This window comes from Mustelus asterias, unplaced genomic scaffold, assembly GCF_964213995.1.
Source record: "Mustelus asterias unplaced genomic scaffold, sMusAst1.hap1.1 HAP1_SCAFFOLD_431, whole genome shotgun sequence".
Classification (NCBI taxonomy): Eukaryota; Metazoa; Chordata; class Chondrichthyes; order Carcharhiniformes; family Triakidae; genus Mustelus; species Mustelus asterias.
In genome coordinates this window covers 334,487-355,006 of record NW_027590386.1, presented here as the reverse complement: position 1 = coordinate 355,006, position 20,520 = coordinate 334,487, and the positions used below count along the sequence as shown (strand labels likewise).

Here is a 20,520-nt window from a genome sequence, read left to right as displayed (position 1 = left end):
ATGCGGCGACCAGAACTGTACGCAATACTCCAAATGCGGCCGCACCAGAGTTTTGTACAGTTGCAGCATGACCTCCTGGCTCCGAAACTCAATCCCTCTACCAATCAAAGCTAACACACCGTACGCCTTCTTAACAACCCTATCAACCTGGGTGCCAACTTTCAGGGATCTATGCACATGGACACCCAGATCCCTCTGTTCATCCACACTACCAAGTATCTTACCATTAGCCCAGTACTCTGTATTCCTGTTACTCCTTCCAAAGTGAATCACCTCACACTTTTCCGCATTAAACTCCATTTGCCACCTCTCAGCCCAGCTCTGCAGCTTATCTATGTCCCTCTGTAACCTGCCACTTCCCTCCGCACTGTCTACAACTCCACCGACTTTAGTGTCATCCGCAAATTTACTCATCCATCCTTCCACGCCTTCATCCAAGTCATTAATAAAAATGACAAACAGCAGTGGCCCCAAAACAGATCCTTGCGGTACACCACTAGTAACTGAACACCAGGATGAATATTTCCCATCAACCACCACCCTGTTTTCTTACAGCTAGCCAATTCCTGATCCAAACCACTAAATCACCCTCAATCCCATGTGTCCGTATTTTCTGCAAAAGCTTACCATGGGGAACCTTATCAAACGCTTTGCTGAAATCCATATACACCACATCAATCGCTTTACCCTTATCCACCTCTTTGGTCACCTTCTCAAAGAACTCAAGGTTTGTGAGGCACGACCAACCCTTCACAAAACCGTGCTGACTATCCCTAATCAAATTATTCCTTTCTAGGTGATTATAAATCCTATCTCTTATAATCCTTTCCAATACTTTGCCCACAACAGAAGTAAGGCTCACCGGTCTATAATTACCAGGGTTGTCCCTACTCCCCTTCTTGAACAAGGGGACAACATTTGCTATCCTCTAGTCTTCTGGCACTGTTCCTGTAGACAATGACGACACAAAGATCAAAGCCAAAGGCTCTGCAATCTCCTCTCTAGCCTCCCAGAGGCTAGGGGTGATGGGGTTCAGGGTTAATATGTTGAGGAGATGGTGTTCAGGGTGAATGTGTTGGGGAGATGGGATTCAGTGTTAATGTGTTTGGAGGTGGGGTTCAGGCTTACTGTGTTGGGCGATTGGTTTCCGTGTTGATGTGTTTTGGGAGATGGGGTTCAGGGTTAATATGTTCAGGAGATGGGATTCACGGTTAGTGTTTTGGGAGACGGGGTGCAGGATTAATGTGTTGGGGTGATGGGGTTAAGGGTTAGTGTTGGGAGATGGATTTCAGTGTTAATGTGTTGGGGAGATGGGGTTGAGGCTTAGTGTGCTGGAGAGTTGGGGTTCAGGGTCTTTGTGTTGGGCAGATGGGGTTCAGGGTTAATGTGTTGGGAGATGGGGTTCAGGATTACTGTGCTGGCGAGATGGGGTTCAGGGTTAGTTTGTTGAGATGGCGTTGTGTTAATGTGTTGGGGGGATGAGGTTCAGTGTTAATGTGTTGGGGAGATGAGGTTCAGGGTTAATTTGTTGGGAGATTGGTTCCGTGTTAATGTGTTTTGGGAGATGGGGTTCAGGGTTAACGTGTTGGGAGATGGGGCTCAGGGTTAATGTGTTGGCAGATGCGATTCAGGGTTAATGAGTTGGGAGATGGGGTGCAGGATTAATGTGTTGGCAGATGCGATTCAGGGTTAATGAGTTGGGAGATGGGGTGCAGGATTAATGTGTTGCGGACATGGGGTTCAGGGTTAGTGTTTTGGGAGATGGGGTGCAGGATTAATGTGTTTGGGAGATGGGGTTAAGGGTTTGTGTTGGGCGGATGGGGTTCAGGGTTAGTGTGTTGGGGGGATGGGTTTCAGGGTTAGTGTATTGGGGAGATGGTGTTCATGGTTCGTGTTGGGGAGATGGGGTGCAGGGTTAATGTGTTGGGAGATGGAGTTCAGGATTACTGTGCTGGGGAGATGGGGTTCAGGGTCAGTTTGTTGAGGAGATGGGGTTCAGTGTTAATCTGTTGGGGAGATTGGATTCATAGTTAATGTGAACAAGAACGAACAAAGAACAATACAGCACAGGAACAGGCCCTTCGGCCCTCCAAGCCCGCGCCGCTCCCTGGTCCAAACTAGACCATTCTTTTGTATCCCTCCATTCCCACTCCGTTCATGTGGCTATCTAGATAAGTCTTAAAAGTTCCCAGTGTGTCCGCCTCCACCACCTCGCCCGGCAGCGCATTCCAGGCCCCCACCACCCTCTCTGTAAAATACGTCCTTCTGATATCCGTGTTAAACCTCCCCCCCGACCCCCCCTCACCTTGAACCGATGACCCCTCGTGTACCTCACCACCGACCTGGGAAAAAGCTACCCACCGTTCACCCTATCTTTGCCTTTCATAATTTTATACACCTCTATTAGGTCACCCCTCATCCTCCGTCTTTCCAGGGAGAACAACCCCAGTTTACCCAATCTCTCCTCATAACCAAGCCCCTCCATACCAGACAACATCCTGGTAAACCTCCTCTGCACTCTCTCTAAAGCCTCCACGTCCTTCTGGTAGTGTGGCGACCAGAACTGGGTGCAGTATTCCAAATGCGACCGAACCAACGTTCTATACAACTGCAACATCTTTTATACTCTATGCCCCGTCCTATAAAGGCAAGCATGCCATATGCCTTATTCACTACCTTCTCCACCTGTGACGTCACCTTCAAGGATCTGTGGACTTGCACACCCAGGTCCCTCTGCGTATCTACACCCTTTATGGTTCTGCCATTTATCGTATAGGTCCCCCCTACGTTCGTTCTACCAAAAGGCATCACTTCGCATTCATCAGGATTGAACTCCATCTGCCATTTCTTTGCCCAAATTTCCAGCCTATCTATATCCTTCTGTAATCTCTGACAATGTTCCTCACTATCTGCAAGTCCAGCCATTTTCGTGTCGTCCGCAAACTTACTGATCACCCCAGTTACACCTTCTTCCAGATTGTTTATATAAATCACAAACAGCAGAGTGTGGGGATATGGGGTTCAGGAGTACTGTTCTGGGGTGATGGGGGTTCAGGGTTTGTTTGTTGAGGAGATGGGGTTCATGTTAATGTGTTGGGGAGATTGGATTCATGGTTAATGTGTGGGGTGTTAGGGTTCAGGGTTAATGTGTTGGGGAGATGGTGTTCATTTTGGTAGAACTAACGTAGGGGGGAGCTATACGATAAATGGCAGAACCATAAAGGGTGTAGATATGCAGAGGGATCTGGGTGTGCAAGTCCACAGATCCTTGAAGGTGACGTCACAGGTGGAGAAGGTAGTGAATAAGGCATATGGCATTCTTGCCTTTATAGGACGGGGTATAAAATAGAATCATAGAAACCCTACAGTACAGAAAGAGGCCATTCAGCCCATCGAGTCTTCACCAACCACAATCCCACCCAGGCCCTACCCCCATATCCCTACATATTTACCCACCAATCCCTCGAACCTACGCATCTCAGGACACTAAGGGCAATTTTTAGCATGGCCAATCAACCTAACCCGCACATCTTTGGACATCCGCGCATCATGTGTTGGAGAGTTGGGGTTCAGGGTTAATGTGTTGGGGAGATGGGGTTCAGGGTGTTTGTGTTGGGCAGAGGGGATTCAGGGTTAATTGGTGGGGAGATGGGGTTCAGGGTTAATGTGTTGGGAGATGGGGTTCAGGATTACTGTGCTGGGGAGATAGGGTTCAGGGTTAGTTTGTTGAGGCGATGGGGTTCAGGGTTAATGTGTTGGGGAGATTGGATTCATGGTTAATGTGTGGGGAGATGAGGTTCGGGGTTAATGTGTTGGGAGATGGGGTTCAGGGTTAATGCGTTGGGAGATGGGGCTCAGGGTTTGTGTGTTGGGGCGATGGGGTTCAGGGTTGATGTGTTGTGGAGATGGTGTTCAGTGTCATGTGTTGGGGAGATGGGGTTCAGTGTCAATGTGTTAGGGAGATGTGTTTCAGGAATAATGTTGGGAAGATGGGGTTCACGGTTAATGTGTTGGGGAGATGGGGTTCAGGGTTAGTGTGTTGGGGAGATAGGGCTCAGGGTTAGTGTGTTGGGGAGATAGGGCTCAGGGTTAGTGTGTTGGGGAGATGGGGTTCACGGTTAATGTGTTGGGGAGATGTGGTTCAGGGTTAGTGTGTTGGGGAGATGGGGCTCAGGGTTAGTGTGTTGGGGAGATGGGGCTCAGGGTTAGTGTGTTGGGGAGATGGGGCTCAGGGTTAGTGTGTTGGGGAGATGGGGCTCAGGGTTAGTGTGTTGGGGAGATGGGGCTCAGGGTTAGTGTGTTGGGGAGATTGGGTTTCAGGGTTAATGTGTTGGGGAGATGTGGTGCAGGATTAATATGTTGCGTACATGGGGTTCAGGGTTAGTGGTTTGGGAGATGGGGTGCAGGATTAATGTGTTGTTGAGATGGGGTTCAGGGTTAGTGTGTAGGAGAGATGGGGTTAAGGGTTAATGTTGGGAGCTGGATTTCAGTGTTAATGTATTTGGGAGATGGGGTTGAGGCTTAATGTGTTGGAGAGTTGGGGTTCAGGGTTAATGTGTTGGGGAGATGGGGTTCAGGGTCTTTGTGTTGGGCAGATGGGATTCAGGGTTAGTGTGTTGGGAGATGGGGTTCAGTGTTACTCTGCTGGGGAGATGGGGTTCAGGGTTAGTTTGTTGAGGAGATGGGGTTCAGTGTTAATCTGTTGGGGAGATTGGATTCATGGCTAATGTGTGGGGTGATGGGGTTCAGGATTACTGTTCTGGGGAGATGGGGGGGTCAGGGTCAGTTTATTGAGGAGATGGGGTTCCGTGTTAATGTGTTGGGGAGATGAGGTGTAACCCCCTGCTGACTACTATATGGGGCTACTCTTTAAATATTCAATCAGCAGGATCCCGAATTCCTAGCAGTTGATGTTGATTTGGCTAATTCCCTGTTTACCCATAAATGTCAGGACTGGAATCGGAATAACAAAAATAAATTTAATAACAAATATAATTAACACACATACAACGGGTAAAGAATCCCAAAGCGAAGATCTTACCACCAAACAGTTTCAACCCTAAAAAAAATGTTCAAAACATCACCAAGAGCTCTGATCTATAACTGTTGGGGCCCATCTGTTGGTGCACACATGGGGAACCTCGTCCTCAGTAACACACTTGTAGACACTGTTCCAGTTGGATTGTATAGTCCCCACCAGTTACTCACGACACACACACACACAGTCCAGGAGAGACACACGTGTGGAAGATGATGCCGCAGGAGGCAGAGGTGCCGCGAGCTATCCGTGCAGCAACGTAGGTCGAGTGCGCTGAAGGCTGTCCTCCTCGGCAGTAATGAAAAGAACAGGCAGGGGAACGCCTGGCTGCCTCTCACTCCAAACCGAATTCTCACTGCCTGGGAAAAGCTCCTCTTCAAAACGTGGCTCTCTCTTCTGCACACTCCCTGCCTTCCTCCGCAGCTGCTTCACTTCCTGGCGCCTTTTTTTTTCTTCCCGCCCCCAGAGCAATCCGATTGGCCCAGCCCACATCACTCAACAAACAGCATCTGTTCAGTAAACAGGACACTGAAACCCACAAATCCCCATTTTTCTCAGTCCCTTACAGAGGTTCAGTGTTAGTGTATTGGGGAGGTGGGGTTCAGTGTTCATGTGTTGGGGAGATTGGGTTCAGGGTTGATGTGTTGGGGAGATGGGGTTCAGAGTTAGTGTGTTGGGGAGATGAGGTTCAGGGTTAATTTGTTGGGAGATTGGTTTCCGTGTTAATATGTTTTGGGAGATGGGGTTCAGGGTTAATGTATTGGGTGATGTGGAACAGAGTTAATGTGTTGGGAGAGGGGCCTCAGGGTTAATGTGTTGGCAGATGCGGTTCAGGGTTAATGAGTTGGGGAGATGAGGTGCAGGATTAATGTGTTGCGGACATGGGGTTCAGGCTTAGTGTTTTGGGAGATGGGGTGCAGGATTAATGTGTTTGGGAGATGGGGTTAAGGGATTGTGTTGGGGAGATGGGTTTCAGGGTTAGTGTGTTGGGGGGATGGGTTTCAGGGTTCGTGTGTTGGGGAGATGGTGTTCATGGTTAATCGTGTTGGGGAGATGGGGTGCAGGGTTAATGTATTGGGAGATGGGGTTCAGGATTACTGTGCTGGGGAAATGGGGTTCAGGGTCAGTTTGTTGAGGAGATGGGGTTCAGTGTTAATCTGTTGGGGAGATTGGATTCATAGTTAATGTGTGGGGATATGGGGTTCAGGATTACTGTTCTCGGGAGATGGGGGTTCAGCGTTTGTTTGTTGAGGAGATGGGGTTCAGTGTTAATGTGTTGGGGAGATTGGATTCATGGTTAATGTGTGGGGTGATGGGGTTCAGGCTTAATGTGTTGGGGAGATGGGGTTCAGTGTTCATGTGTTGAAGAGTTGGGGTTCAGGGTTAATGTGTTGGGGAGATGGGGTTCAGGTTCAGGGTTAGTTTGTTGAGAAGATGGGGTTCAGTGTTAATCTGTTGGGGAGATTGGATTCACGGTTAATGTATGGGGAGATGGGGTTCAGGATTACTGTGCCAGGGAGAAGGGGGTTCAGGGGTTAGTTGGTTGAGGAGATTGGATTCATGGTTAATGTGTGGGGAGATGGGGTTCAGGGTTAATGTGTTGGGAGATGGGGTTGAGGTTAATGTGTTGGGGGGATGGGGTTCAGGGTTAAAGTGTTGATGAGGTGGGGTTCAATGTTCATGTGTTGGTCAGATGGGGTTCAGGGTTTGTGTGTTGGGGCGATGGGGTTCAGGGTTGATGTGTGGTGGAGATGGGGTTCAGTGTCATGTGTTGGGGAGATGGGGTTCAGGGTTAATGAGTTGGGGAGATGGGGTTCAGGGTTAATGTGTTGAGATGGGGCTCAGGGTTAGTGTGTTAGGGAGACTGGGTTCAGAGTTAGGGTGATGGGGTTCAGGATTAGTGTGTTGGAGAGATGGGGTTCTGGGTTAGTGTGTTGGTGAGATGGGGTTCAGAGTTAGTGTGTTGGGTAGATGGGTTTCAAGGTTAATGTGTTGAGAGATGGGATTTAGTGTTAATGTGTTGGGGGAATGGGGTCCAGTGTGAATGTGTTGGGGAGATGGGGATCAGGGTTAATGTGTTGGGGAGATGGGGTTCAGTGTTAATGAGTTGGGAGATGGGGTTCTGGGTTAATGTGTTGCGGATATGGGGTTCAGGGTTAGTGTTTTGGGGAGATATGGTTAATGGTTAGTGCTGGGGAGATGGGGTTCCAGGTTAGTGCGTTGGGGAGATGGGGTGCAGGGTTCGTGTCGGGGAGATGGGGTTAAGGGTTAGTATTGGGAGATGGATTTCACTGTTAACGTGTTGGGGAGATGGGGTTGAGGCTTAATGTGTTGGAGAGTTGGGGTTCAGGGTTAATGTGTTGGAAAGATGTGGTTCAGGGTCATTGTGTTGGGCAGATGGGATTCAGGGTTAATGTGTAGGGAGATGGGGTTCAGTGTTAGTGAATTGGGGAGATGGGGTTCAGGGCTGATGTTGGGAAGATGGGATTCAGTGTTAATGTGTTCGGAGGTGGGGTTCAGGCTTAATGTGTTGGGCGATTGGTTTCCGTGTTGATGTGTTTTGGGAGATGGGGTTCAGGGTTAATATGTTCAGGAGATGGGATTCACGGTTAGTGTTTTGGGAGACGGGGTGCAGGATTAATGTGTTGGGGTGATGGGGTTAAGGGTTAGTGTTGGGATATGGATTTCAGTGTTAATGTGTTGGGGAGATGGGGTTGAGGCTTAGTGTGCTGGAGAGTTGGGGTTCAAGGTTATTGTGTTGGGGAGATGGGGTTCAGGGTCTTTGTGTCGGGCAGATCGGATTCAGGGTTAATGTGTTGGGAGGTGGGGTTCAGGATTACTGTGCTGGGGAGATGGGGTTCAGGGTTAGCTTGTTGAGGAGATGGGGTTCAGTGTTAATGGGTTGGGGAGTTGGGGTTCAGGGTTAATGTGTTGCAGACATGGGGTTCAGGGTTAGTGTTTTGTGAGATGGGGTTTAGGGATTGTGTTGGGGAGATGGGGTTCAGCGTTAGTGTGTTGGGGGGATGGGTTTCAGGGTTAGTGTGTTGGGGAGATGGTGTTCATGGTTCGTGTGGGGAGGTGGGGTGCAGGGTTAATGTGTCGGGAGATGGGGTTCAGTGTTCATGTGTTGGTGAGATGGGGTTCCAAGATTAATGTGTTAGGAGATGGGGTTCAGGGTTTGTGTGTTGGGGCGATGGGGTTCAGGGTTGATGTGTTGCGGAGATGGGGTCAGTGTCATGTGTTGGGGAGATGGGGTTGAGTGTTAATGTGTTGGGGAGATGGGGTTCAGGGTTAGTGTGTTGGGGAGATGGGGTTCAGGGTTAGTGTGTTGGGGAGATGGGGTTCAGGGTAAGTGTGTTGGTGAGATGGAGTTCAGGGTTAGTGTGTTGGGGAGATGGGGTTCAGGGTTAGTGTGTTGGGGAGATGGGGTTCAGGGTTAATGTTGGGAAGATGGGGTTCAGGGTTAATGTGTTGAGGAGATGGGGTTCAGGGTTAGTGTGTTAGGGAGACGGGGTTCAGGGTTGGGGTGATGGGGTTCAGGATTAGTGTGTTGGAGAGATGGGGTTCTGAGTTAGTGTGTTGGGGAGATGGGGTATAGGGTTAATGTGTTGGGGAGATGGGTTTCAAGGTTAATGTGTTGAGAGATGGGATTTAGTGTTAATGTGTTGGGGAAATGGGGTTCAGTGTGAATGTGTTGGGGAGATGGGGATCAGAGTTAATGTGTTGGGGAGATGGGGTTCAGTGTTCATGAGCTGGGGATATGGGGTTCAGGGTTCATGTGTTGCGGACTTGAGGTTCGGGGTTAGTGTTTTGGGAGATGGGGTGCAGGATTAATGTGTTGGAGAGATGGGGTTAAGGGTTAGTGTTGGGGAGATGGGGTTCAGGGTTAGTGTGTTGAGGAGATGGGATCCAGGTTAGTGTGTTAGGGAGATGGGGTGCAGGGTTTGTGTCGGGGAGATGGGGTTGAGGGTTAATGTGTTCGGGAGATAGGTTTCACGGTTATAGTTTTGGGAGATGGGGTACAGGATTAATGTGTTGGGGGATGGGGTTAAGGGTTAGTGTTGGGAGATAGATTTCACTGTTAATGTGTTGGGGAGAAGGGGTTCAGGGTTAATGTGTTCGGAGAGGGGTTCAAGGTTAATGTGTTGAGGAGATGGGGTTCAGTGTGAATGTGTTGGGGAGATCGGGTTCAGAGTTAATGTATTGGGGAGATAGGGTTCAGGGTTGATGTGTTGCGGAGATGGGGTTCAGTGTCATGTGTTGGGGAGATGGGGTTCAGTGTTAATGTGTTGGGGAGAGGGGGTTCAGGGTTAATGTTGGGGAGAGGGAGTTCAGGGTTAATATGTTGGGAAGATGGGGTTCAGGGTTAATGTGTTCGGAGAGGGGTTCAAGGTTAATGTGTTGAGGAGATGGTGTTCTGGGTTTGTGTATTGGGGAGATGGGGCTCAGGGTTAGTGTGTTAGGGAGGTGGGTTTCTGAGTTCATGTGTTGGGAGATGGGGTTCACGGTTAATGTGTTGGGGAGATGGGGTTCAGAGTTGGTATGTTGGGAGATGGGGTTCAGGGTTACTATGCTGGGGAGATGGGGTTCAGGGTTCATGTGTTTTGGGAGATTGGGTTCAGGGTTATTGTTGGGGAGATCGGTTTCAGGGTCAATGTGTTGAGAGATGGGGTTCAGTGTTAATGCGTTGGGGAGATCGGGGTGAAGACATAATGTTGGGGAGATAGTGTTCAGGGTTAATGTGTTGGGGAGATGGGGTTAAGAGTTAGTGTGTTGGTGAGAATGGGCTCAGGGTTACTGTGTTTGGAGATGGTGTTCATGTTTAATGTGTTGGAGAGATTAAGTTCAGGGTTAATGTGTTTTGGGAGATGGGATTCAGGGTTAATGTATTGCGGAGATGGGGTGCAGGATTAATGTATTGGGGACATGGGGTTCAGGGTTAGTGTTTTGGGAGATGGGGTGCAGGGTTACCGTGGTGGGGAGATGCGGTTCAGGGTTAGTTTGTTGAGGAGATGGGGTTCAGGGTTAATGTTGGGGAGTTCGCGTTCAGTGTTAATGTGTTGGGAGGTAGGGTAATGTTTTGGGAAATGGGGTTCTGGATTAATGTGTTGGGAGTTGGGGCTCAGGGTTAATGTATTGGGAGATGGGGAGCAGGGTTAATGAGTTGGGAGATGGGGTTCTGGGTTAGTGTGTGGGGGAGATGGCGTTCAGGGATAATGTGGGGGGGAGATGGGGTTCAGTGTTAATGTGTTGGGGAGTTGGGGTACAGGATTAAGGTGTGGGGACCCCCACACATGTGGTGACATGGGGATCAGGGTTAGTGTTTTGGGAGATGGGGTGCAGGATTAATGTGTTGGGCAGATGGGGTTAAGGATTAGTGTTGGGGAAATGGGGTTCAGGGGTCATGTTGGGGATATGGGGTTCAGGGTTAATGTGTTGGGGAGATAGGGTTCACGTTTATTGTTTTTGGAGATTGGGTTCAGGGTTAATGTGTTGGGAGATGGGGTTCAAGGTTAATGTGTTGGGAGATGGGATTGAGGGTTAATGTGTTGGGAGATGGGGTTCAGGGTTAGTGTGTTTTGGGAGATGGGGTTTAGGGTTAATGTTTTGGGAGATTCGGCTCAGGGTTCATGTATTGGGGAAATGGGGAGCAAAGTTTTTGTGTTGCGGGATGGGGTTCAGGGTTCAGTGTTGGGAGATGGAGATCAGGGTTAATGTGTTGGCAGATGGGGTTCAAGGTTAATGAGTTTGGAGATGAGGTTCACGGTTAGTGTGTGGGGAAATGGCGTTCAGGATTAAAGTGTAGGGGAGATGGAGTTCAGGGTTAGTGTTGGGGAGATGGGGTTCAGGGTTAATGTGTTGGGGAGATGGGGTTCACCGTTAGTGTTTTAGGAGATTCGGTTCAGGGTTAGTTTTGGGGAGATGGGGTTCAGTGTGAATATGTTGGGGAGATGCGGTTCGGGGTTAATGTATTGGGGAGATGGGGTTCAGGGTTATTATGTTGGGGAGAGGGGATTCAGGGTTAATGTGTTGGGGAGATGGAATTGAGGGTTAATGTGTGGGGAGATGGGTTTCAGGGTTAATGTGTTGGGAGATGGGGTTCAGGGTTAATGTGTTGGGGTGATGGAGTTCAGGGTTATTGTGTTGGGCAGATGGAATTGAGGGTTAATGTGTGGGGAGATGGGTTAATGTGTTGGGAGATGGGGATCAGGGTTAATGTGTTGGCAGATGGGGTTCACGGTTAATGAGTTTGGAGATGGGGTTCAGGGTTAGTGAGTGGAGAAATTGCGTTCAGGGTTAAAGTGTTGGGAAGATGGTTTCAGGATTCAAGTGTTGGGGAGATGGGGTTCAGTGTTGGGGAGATGGGGTTCACCGTTCGTGTTTTAGGAGATTGGGTTCAGGCTTAGCGTTGGGGAGATGGGGTTCAGTGTGAACAAAGAACAATACAGCACAGGAACCGGTCCTTTGGCCCTCCAAGCCTGCGCCGCTCATGTGCCCAACTAGACCATTCTTTTGTACTCTATTCCCAGTCTGTTCATGTGGTTATCTAGATAAGTCTTAAACGATGCCAGCGTGTCCGCCTCAATCACCTTGCTTGGCAGTGCATTCCAGGCCCCCACCACCCTCTGTGTAAAATACGTCCCCCTGACATCTATGTTGAACCTTGCCCCCCTCACCTTGAACCCCTTGTGTTCGTCACCTCCGACCTGGGAAAAAGCTTCCCACTGTTCACTCTATCTATGCCCTTCATAATTTTATACACCTCTATTAGGTCGCCCCTCATCCTCCGTCTTTCCAGGGAGAACAACCCCAGTTTACCCAATCTCTCCTCATAGCTAAGACCCTCCATACCAGGGAACATCCTGGTAAACCTTCCCTGTACTCTCTCCAAGGCCTCCACGTCCTTCTGGTAGTGTGGCGACCAGAACTGGACACTGTATTCCAAATGTGGCCTAACCATTGTTCTATACAGCTGCAACATCATATGCCAACTCTTATAGAAATCCTACAGTGCAGAAGGAGGCCATTCGGCCCATCGAGTATGCACCGACCACAATTCCACCCAGGCCTTACCCCCATATCTCTACACATTTACCCGCTAATCCCTCTAACCTACACATCTCAGGACACTAAGGGACAATTTTAGCATAGCCAATCAACCTAACCCACACAGCTTTGGACATGTTCTATGCCCCGTCCAATAAAGGCAAGCATGCCATATGCCTTCTTCACCACCCTCTCCACTTGTGCTGCCACCTTTAAGGATCTGTGGACTTGTACACCTAGGTCCCTCTGTGTGTCTCTACTCCTGATGGTTCTGCCATTTATTGTATGGCTCCCCCTTACATTAGATCTACCGAACTGCAACACTTCGCATTTATCTGGATTAAATTCCATCTGCCATTTCTCCACCCAATTTTCCAGCCCATCTATATCCTGCTGTATTCTCTGACAATGTTCATCACTGTCCGCAACTCCAGCAATCTTCGTGTCATCCGCAAACTTACTGATCACACCAGCTACATCTTCCTCCAAATCATTTATATATATCACAAACAGCAGAGGTCCCAGTACGGAGCCCTGCGGAACACCACTAGTCACAGACCTCCAACCGGAAAAAGACCCCTCCACTGCCATCCTCTGTCTTCTGTGGCTAAGCCAGTTCTCCACCCATCTAGCTAGCTCACCTTTTATTCCATGAGATTTAACCTTTTGCACCAGCCTGCCATGAGGGACCTTATCAAACGCTTTCCTAAAATCCATATAGACTACATCCACGGCCCTTCCTTCATCAATCGCTTTTGTCACCACCTCAAAAAAGCTCAACCAAATTTGTGAGGCATGACCTCCTTCGTACAAAACCATGCTGTCTATCGCTAATGAGATTATTCAGTTCTAAATGCGCATATATCCTATCTCTAAGAATCTTCTCCAACAACTTCCCTACCACGGACGTCAAGCTCACTGGCCTATAATTACCCGGGTTATCCTTGCTACCCTTCTTAAATAACGGGACCACATTTGCCATCCTCCAATCCTCTGGGACCTCACCTGTGTCCAGTGAAGAGACAAAGATTTCTGTTAGAGGCCCAGCAATTGCATCTCTCGCCTCCCTGAATATATTGGGGAGATGGGGTTCAGGGTTATTTTGTTGGGGAGAGGGGATTCAGGGTTAATGTGTTGGGACATGCGGTTCAGGGTTAATGTGTTGGGAGATGGGATTCAGGGTGAGTGTGTTGGGGAGATTGGGTTCAGGGTTAGTGTGTTGAGATGGGGTTCAGGGTCGATGTGTTTTGAGAGAGGGGGTTCAGGCTTAATGTGTTGGGGAGATGGGGTTCAGGCTTAGTGTGTGGGGAGATGGGGGTTCAGGGTTAATGTGTTGCGAGATGGGGTTCAGGGTTAATGTGTTGAGATGGGGTTCAGGGTTAGTGTGTTGAGATGGGGTTCAGGGTCGATGTGTTTTGAGAGAGGGGGTTCAGGCTTAATGTGTTGGGGAGATGGGGTTCAGGGTTAGTGTGTGGGGAGATGGGGGTTCAGGGTTAATGTGTTGTGAGATGGGGTTCAGGGTTAATGTGTTGGGTGATGGGGTTCAATGATAGTGTATTGGGAGATGGATTTCAGGGTTAGTGTGTTGGGGAGATGTGGCTCATGTGTAATATGTTGGGGAGATGGGTTTCACGGTTAATGTTGGGAAGATGGGTTTCAGGATTAGTGTGTTGCGAGATGGGGTTCAAGGTTAATGTGTTGGGAGATGGGGTTCAGCGTTAGTGTTAGGTTGATGGGAATTATTGGGACGATTTGTTAGTGTTGAGATGGGGTTTGTGTGATATTGATGTCCTTCTGTTATCTGTGTTACCTCATGATTCTCTGCGTGCTAAAATATGAAAGGGTGTGTGATACCGGCTCCTCTGTCTTGTTCATGGGATTGTAGTTATCATCTCATTGGGTTTGGGGGAAAATAACAGCATGTGCTGTATAATGTTTGTTCTTTGTCAGTTAAGTTTCTCCTGGTTTTCTACAGATCTCTGTAGAAAATCTACAGATCATGGTGGTGGGAGGGGCGAGTTTGCTGCCCTTTGTTTAATGCTGATGGTGGTGTTTGAGGGGAGGACCAATTACTCTTCCATACTACCCCCTTGACCCTGAGTTCCATTGGTCTGTCACTGAACTCTTCCTGTGGGAGCTGCTGATATGAGGAGGATTTCTGGTTCTCCTGGATCTTGTGAATCAGTTATCCTGTCAGTAAGCCTGAAAAGAGCGCTCAATGGCAGACAGGCCACACAAGTGAGACCACAGTAATGATGTGTTTGATCATTTAGAAAATGAAAGGATGGGATTCCCCTTTTCAGGGTGGGACGCAAATTCCATCACCATCCCCATCTGTGCTCTGAGGCGAATCAAGCATATTCAAACCTCTGCGTGAGTTAATCTCAGTAAGAAATCTCACAACACCAGGTTAAAGTCCAACAGGTTTATTTGGTAGCAAAAGCCACTAGCTTTCAGAGCGCTGCTCCTTCATCAGGTAAGTGGGAGTTCTGTTCACAAACAGGGCATATAAAGACACAAACTCAATTTACAAAATACGGATTTACAAAATTTACAAGATTTACAGAACAATGGATGAATGAACACCGCTCGACAATCACCAGGCAAGAGTGTTGGGGAACACTTCAGTGGTCATGGGCATTGTCTGTACCTTTAAGACTTGATTACCTGTAAAGACTCGCATTCCAACCATTATCTTGTAAATTGAGTTTGTGTCTTTATATGCCCTGTTTGTGAACAGATAAACCTGTTGGACTTTAACCTGGTGTTGTGAGACTTCTTACTGTGTTTACCCCAGTCCAACGCCGGCATCTCCACATCATGAGTTAATCTCACCACCTGTTTCTAGTCATCGAGGTTTACAGCATGGAAACAGGCCCTTCGGCCCAACTTGTCCATGCCGCCGTTTTTTTTAAACCCCTAAGCTAATCCCAATTGCCTGCATTTGGCCCATATCCCTCTATACCCATTGTACCTATGTAACTATCTAAATGTTTTTAAAAGACAAAATTGTACCCGACTCTCCTACTACCTCTGGCAGCTTGTTCCAGACACTCACCACCCTCTGTGTGAAAAAATTGCCCCTCTGGACACTTTTGTATCTCTCCCCTCTCACCTTAAACCTATGCCCTCTAGTTTTAGACTCCCCTACTTTGGGAAAAGATATTGACTATCTAGCTGATCTGTGCCCCTCATTATTTTATAGACCTCTATAAGATCACCTCTCAGCTTCCTATGCTCCAGAGAAAAGATTAATTGCAGCCAGACTTTACTTTAATTGCAGCCAGACAGAAGAACAAGAGCATCCTGACAAGTCAGTAATCTACAGCCTGGGCCCTGGAAGGGGTTTGAAGGTCATTGTGGAGGCTGATGAGGCCCATGTTGTGCCCTCTGCCTCCATTGCCTGACCACTCTGCCCATTGCTCCAGCCAAGCAGCATCTCTATGCTGATGTCCCAGGAAGCAGTGAGAATTGGGAAAGAGGGAAATGAGTTCTTGTTATGGTTCAGCAGCACGAGGATAGAGCAGAAGAGAAAGAAGCAGTGATGGTAGTGCAGAGCTAAGGAAAGTGAGATCACCGTGCAGGCACACCTCATGTTGGCCTCATTCACCTTGAGGAAGTCAGGGCAGGTTGACAGAGTGAATTCAGACCAGAGGATCCACTTTAGTTCCCAATTTGGGATAATTCACCATCTCACTGAGAGTCCCTTTTAATAACCAGACTCTCCATCTTTTTGCTGGATCAACCAATCTGAACTTCCTGCACTGACTGTACTTCCTGTTTTCCTCTGTCCCACTGTGCGTGTGTGTCTTCATAAATGTGTGTGTATGCATGTGTATGTGGGTGACTGTGTCTACTTGAATGTGCGTGTCTTCATAAATGTTGGATGCGTGTGTGAATGTGTGCCTGCTTGAATGTGCGTCCATGTGTGTGCACGTGTGTATATGTGTGCACATGCTTATAAATGTGTGTCTGCTTGAACGTGTGTGTGAGAATGTATTCCTGCATCAATGTGTATGTGCGTAAATATGTGTCCACGTGTGTGTGTGTGCATGCATGCGTATTTCTGTGTGAATATGTATGTGCATGTGTGACTTTTATGATTGTGTATTTGTCCCTGTGTGTGATCTTGTGTCTGACTGTGTGTAACTATATGTGTTTGTCCCTGTGTGTCTGTGTGTGTTTGTCCCTGTGTATGACTGTGTGTTTGTCACTGTGTTTGTCCCTGTGTATGACTGTGTGTTTGTCACTATGTTTGTCCCTGTGTTACTATGTGTGACTGTGTTTGTCTGTGTGTGACTGTGTGTTTGTCTGTGTGTGACTATGTGTTTGTCCGTGTGTGACGGTTTGTGTGACTGTGTGTGATGATCTGTGTTTGTCCATGTGTGACTGTATGTGATGGTTTGTGTGACTGTGTGTTTGTCCCTGTGTGACTGTGTGTTTGTCCGTATGTGACGGTTTGTGTGACTGTATGTGATGGTCCGTGTGTCCATGTGTGACTGTGTGTGACGGTTTGTGTAACTGTGGTTGTCCCTGTGTGACTGTGTGTGAAGAGGGTGAGTACTATCCCTGGGAGAAGGAGCTCCAGTTTGGGCTCTGGGTCCATCAGCTATCTGATGAAGAGGACAACCCTTCATTCAGAGGTATCTGCTTCGCTCCTCTCCAAATGCCTGAATTGACAGAGCGAGTGAGACACAATCCGCTCCTTTTAAGCGGGCAATAGGGAGCCTGTGACTATATTGGCGGAGAAGTCCTGCTGGGCTAGTGTTAAATGTAATTAACTGGACCAAAAAAAGTGGCTAGAATAAACAGAAGCTCCAAGAGAGTGAGATTCACTGGAATGTGTGGAACTATGAGACTCCTTTGCACACCGCCGATAGTTAGAACAAGTTAAAAGGAGTGAATTGTATTTCATGTATGCTGCTAACTGTATTGGAGAGCACACAGGACGTTACAGCGAAGTGTCATTACTCAAATAAAGATTCTAGTGTGTGGCTCAGTGAGGTCTCAGAAACACACTCCCAGTACCAGTTCACTCAGAGAGTCTGTCACCAGGTTACTAGTGTAAGACCATCACAGCATACTGGTCTGTCTGACAGTTGGGACTGGTGCTTGAGCCTGGAGCCCTTTAGTACATTGTTCACCTTTGCTGGAACCTCCTCTGCGGCTCTCGTTAACTCTTTCCCTGCCGGAAAGTTTGGCTGGAATACTTGGCAAGAAGAGACATTGTTCACAAATGCTGGAATTTGACTAGGTTGGGCTGTTGTGGACCCATCACATGTACGGCTGGGTTGTGCCTGTATTGAAATGCTGAGGATGTCGTGTTTTCCTGCACTCTAAGCCATTAGCATGGCATGTGAACTGCAATTTAATACTTTTGTTACTAACCCTTTTGCTTTTGTGCATACCTAACATCATAGACAGTACATGGGCATTGATACCTGCAGCCAGCTCTGAGTTCTGCATTACTGTGAGCTGCAGTCTAGGCACACAATGGATGAGATCATACCAAAGTGAGAGGGCGAGATTGTTGGGCAGGGATCAGAGGCAAAATTCTGGCTCAATGTCCATGGACTATCCAAGCTGACAGTGCATGGTCAGCAGAGTGTGGAGCTGCAATCCAAGCCTCTGCAGTTCACTTCTCTGATGTTCAGCTCTCTCGGGGTTCCACTCTCCGGGGTTCAGATTTCCGGCTTTACCTGTCCGGGCTTCATGTTTCCAAGCCCTTGCTCCCTCTGCTCTCTGAAGCTCAGCTTCCCCAGCCTCTTCTGCCATGTAGCCTGATGCTATCTGCTTTGTTTTCTTGCTGTTAGTAACTCTGACCTTTATTTCCTGTGCTGTGCCTCACTATTTCTTTGTCTATTTTTCTTTTTGTGTCCTGCTCTCTGCTAACAATGCTGTTGCCTCTCTGGCACTGTCTGCCATGTCAAGCAGCTTCGGATCTTCGAGTACGACAGATAATCAGTCCCATTGACCCTCTGGAGATCAAAGCAGATGTCCACTGGACACATATCACAGGCCAGGAAGGGGAAGAGACTGCAGCTACCTCACCACCAGAAGGTAATGATCTACTTGAGATTTCTGAATCCATTGAGTCAGAGTCATAGAGCTTTACAGCATGGAAACAGGCCTTTCAGCCCAACTTGTCCATGTTGCCCTTTTTTTAAATGACTAAGCTAGTCCCAATTGTCCACATTTGGCCCATATCCCTCGATACCCATCTTACTCATGTAACTGTCTAAACGCTTTTTAAAAGACATAATATTGTACCTGCCTCTACTACTACCTCTGGCAGCTTGTTCCAGACACTCATCACCCTCTGTGTGAAAAAATTGCCCCTCTGGACCCTTTTGTATTTCTCCCCTGTCACCTTAAACCTATGCCCTCTAGTTTTAGACTCTCCTACCTTTGGGAAAAGATATTGACTATTGAGCTGATCTATGTTCCTCATTATTTTATAGACCTCTATAAGATCACCCCTAAGCCTCCTATGCTCCAGGGAAAAAGGTTCCAGTCTATCCAGCCTCTCCTTATAACTCAAACCATCAAGCCATTGATGTTGCACAACATATCTCACAGGATGATCAGAGCTGGAACTTCACTGTGCAGGAGAGAGATTTCAAAAGCTGAGAAAATCAGGAGTCGAGTTCAGCTTTTATATTATTACCCCGAAAGTAAATAAAAATTGATCACTGCAATCACCACCCGCCCAACACCATACACCCAATAGTGGTCATTAATGGTGAGAGTGGGGAATTTGGTGAGAGAGTAGTTTGTTGAGAGTCGGAATTTGGCAAGGGGGGAAGTTGTAAGACTGACAGTTTGGTGAGAGGCTGATTTGATTTGATTTATTATTATACAGTGAAAAGTATTGTTTGTTGTGCGCCATACAGACAAAGGACACCATACATAGAGAAGGAAAGGAGGGTACAGAACATAGTGTTACAGTTAAAGGTATGGTGTAGAGAAAGAGATAGGTTTGGTGAGAGGGGGGAATTTGGTGGGGGGGGGCAGTTTGGAAAGAGGTGGGAGTTTGGTGGGGAGTGTTTGGAGAGAGGGTGGAGCTTGGTGGGGGGAGTTTGGAGGGGGTGTTTGGGGGGGGCGGGGAGTTTGGGAGTGTCAATTACAAGGGGGCATTGGTTCAAGGTGAGGGGGGGAAAGTTTAAGGGAGATGTGTGGCAGAAGCAGGCACATTAGCGACATTTAACAGGCAGTCTGGATGGGTATAGGTTTTAAGGATTGGCAGTAAATGCTGGCTTCCCAACAACGCCCATGTCCCACGAATGAAATAAAAAACATGAATAGGGAGATAATAGAGGGATACGGACTGAGTAAGGGCCGAAGATTTTTTTTTGTAGTTCAGTTGGGTTATCATGATCAGCATGGGTTTGGAGGGCCGAAGGGCCTGTTCCTGTGATGTACTTTGTTCTTTGTAAAAAAAAACTTTGTTAAAGTTGACGTTCAAGGAATTGAGCACAATGCAAACATACCAATTAGGAGCAGGAGTACGCCATTTGGCCCCTCAAACCTGCTCTCATAGAATCATCATAGAAACCCTACAGTGTAGAAAGAGGCCATTCGGCCCATCGAGTCTCCACCGACCACAATCCCACCCAGGCCCTACTCCCATATCTATACTCCATATCCATGCTCTGTCATTCAATAAGATCATGGCTGATCTGATTGTAACCTCAACCCTACATTCCTGACTATGCCTGATAACCTTTCACCCACCTGTTCATTAAGAATCTATCTAGCTCTGCCTTAAATATATTCAAAGACTCTGCTTCCACTGACTTTTGAGGAAGAGGGGCGGCACGGTAGCACAGTGGTTAGCACTGCTGCTTCACAGCTCCAGGGACCTGGGTTCGATTCCCGGCTTGGGTCACTGTCTGTGTGGAGTTTGCACATTCTCCTCGTGTCTGCGTGGGTTCCTCCGAATGCTCCGGTTTCCTCCCACAGTCAAAAGATGTGTGGGTTAGGTTGATTGGCCATGCTAAAAATTGCCCTTAGTGTCTTGAGATGCGTAGGTTGGAGGTATTAGTGGATAAATATGTAGGGATATGGGGGTAGGGCCTGGGTGGGATTGTGGTCGGTGCAGACTCGATGGGCCGAATGGCCTCTTTCTGTACTGTAGGGTTTCTATGGTTTCTATGATTTCTCTATGAGAGTTCCAGAGACTCACCACCATCTGAGAGAAGAAATTTCTCATCTCTGTCTTAAATGAGCAATTCCTTATTTTTAAACAGTAGCCCTAATTCTAGATTCTTTGACAAGGGGAAACATCCTCTCCACATCCACACTGTTAATACCACTCAGGATCCTAAATGTTTTGATTAAGCTGCCTCTTAGAATCCTAGAGTGGAGAAGGAGGCCATTCAGCCCATCGAGTCTGCACTGACTACAAACTCACCCAGGCCCGATCCCTATAAGCC

General features: G+C 47.9%; 1 protein-coding gene across 1 annotated transcript in view; it reads left to right on the top strand.

The window, feature by feature from the left end:
- The window catches only part of LOC144486703 (F-actin-monooxygenase MICAL3-like), a gene marked incomplete at its 5' end in the record, with an annotated part of 256,125 nt that overhangs the window by 12,218 nt on the left and 223,387 nt on the right, over positions 1 to 20,520 (top strand). Inside the window, 2 exons of the mRNA XM_078204702.1 lie at positions 16,639 to 16,728; positions 18,020 to 18,145. Of these exons, the coding sequence (XP_078060828.1) occupies positions 16,639 to 16,728; positions 18,020 to 18,145 (216 nt within the window). The remainder of the gene's footprint in view (positions 1 to 16,638; positions 16,729 to 18,019; positions 18,146 to 20,520) is intronic.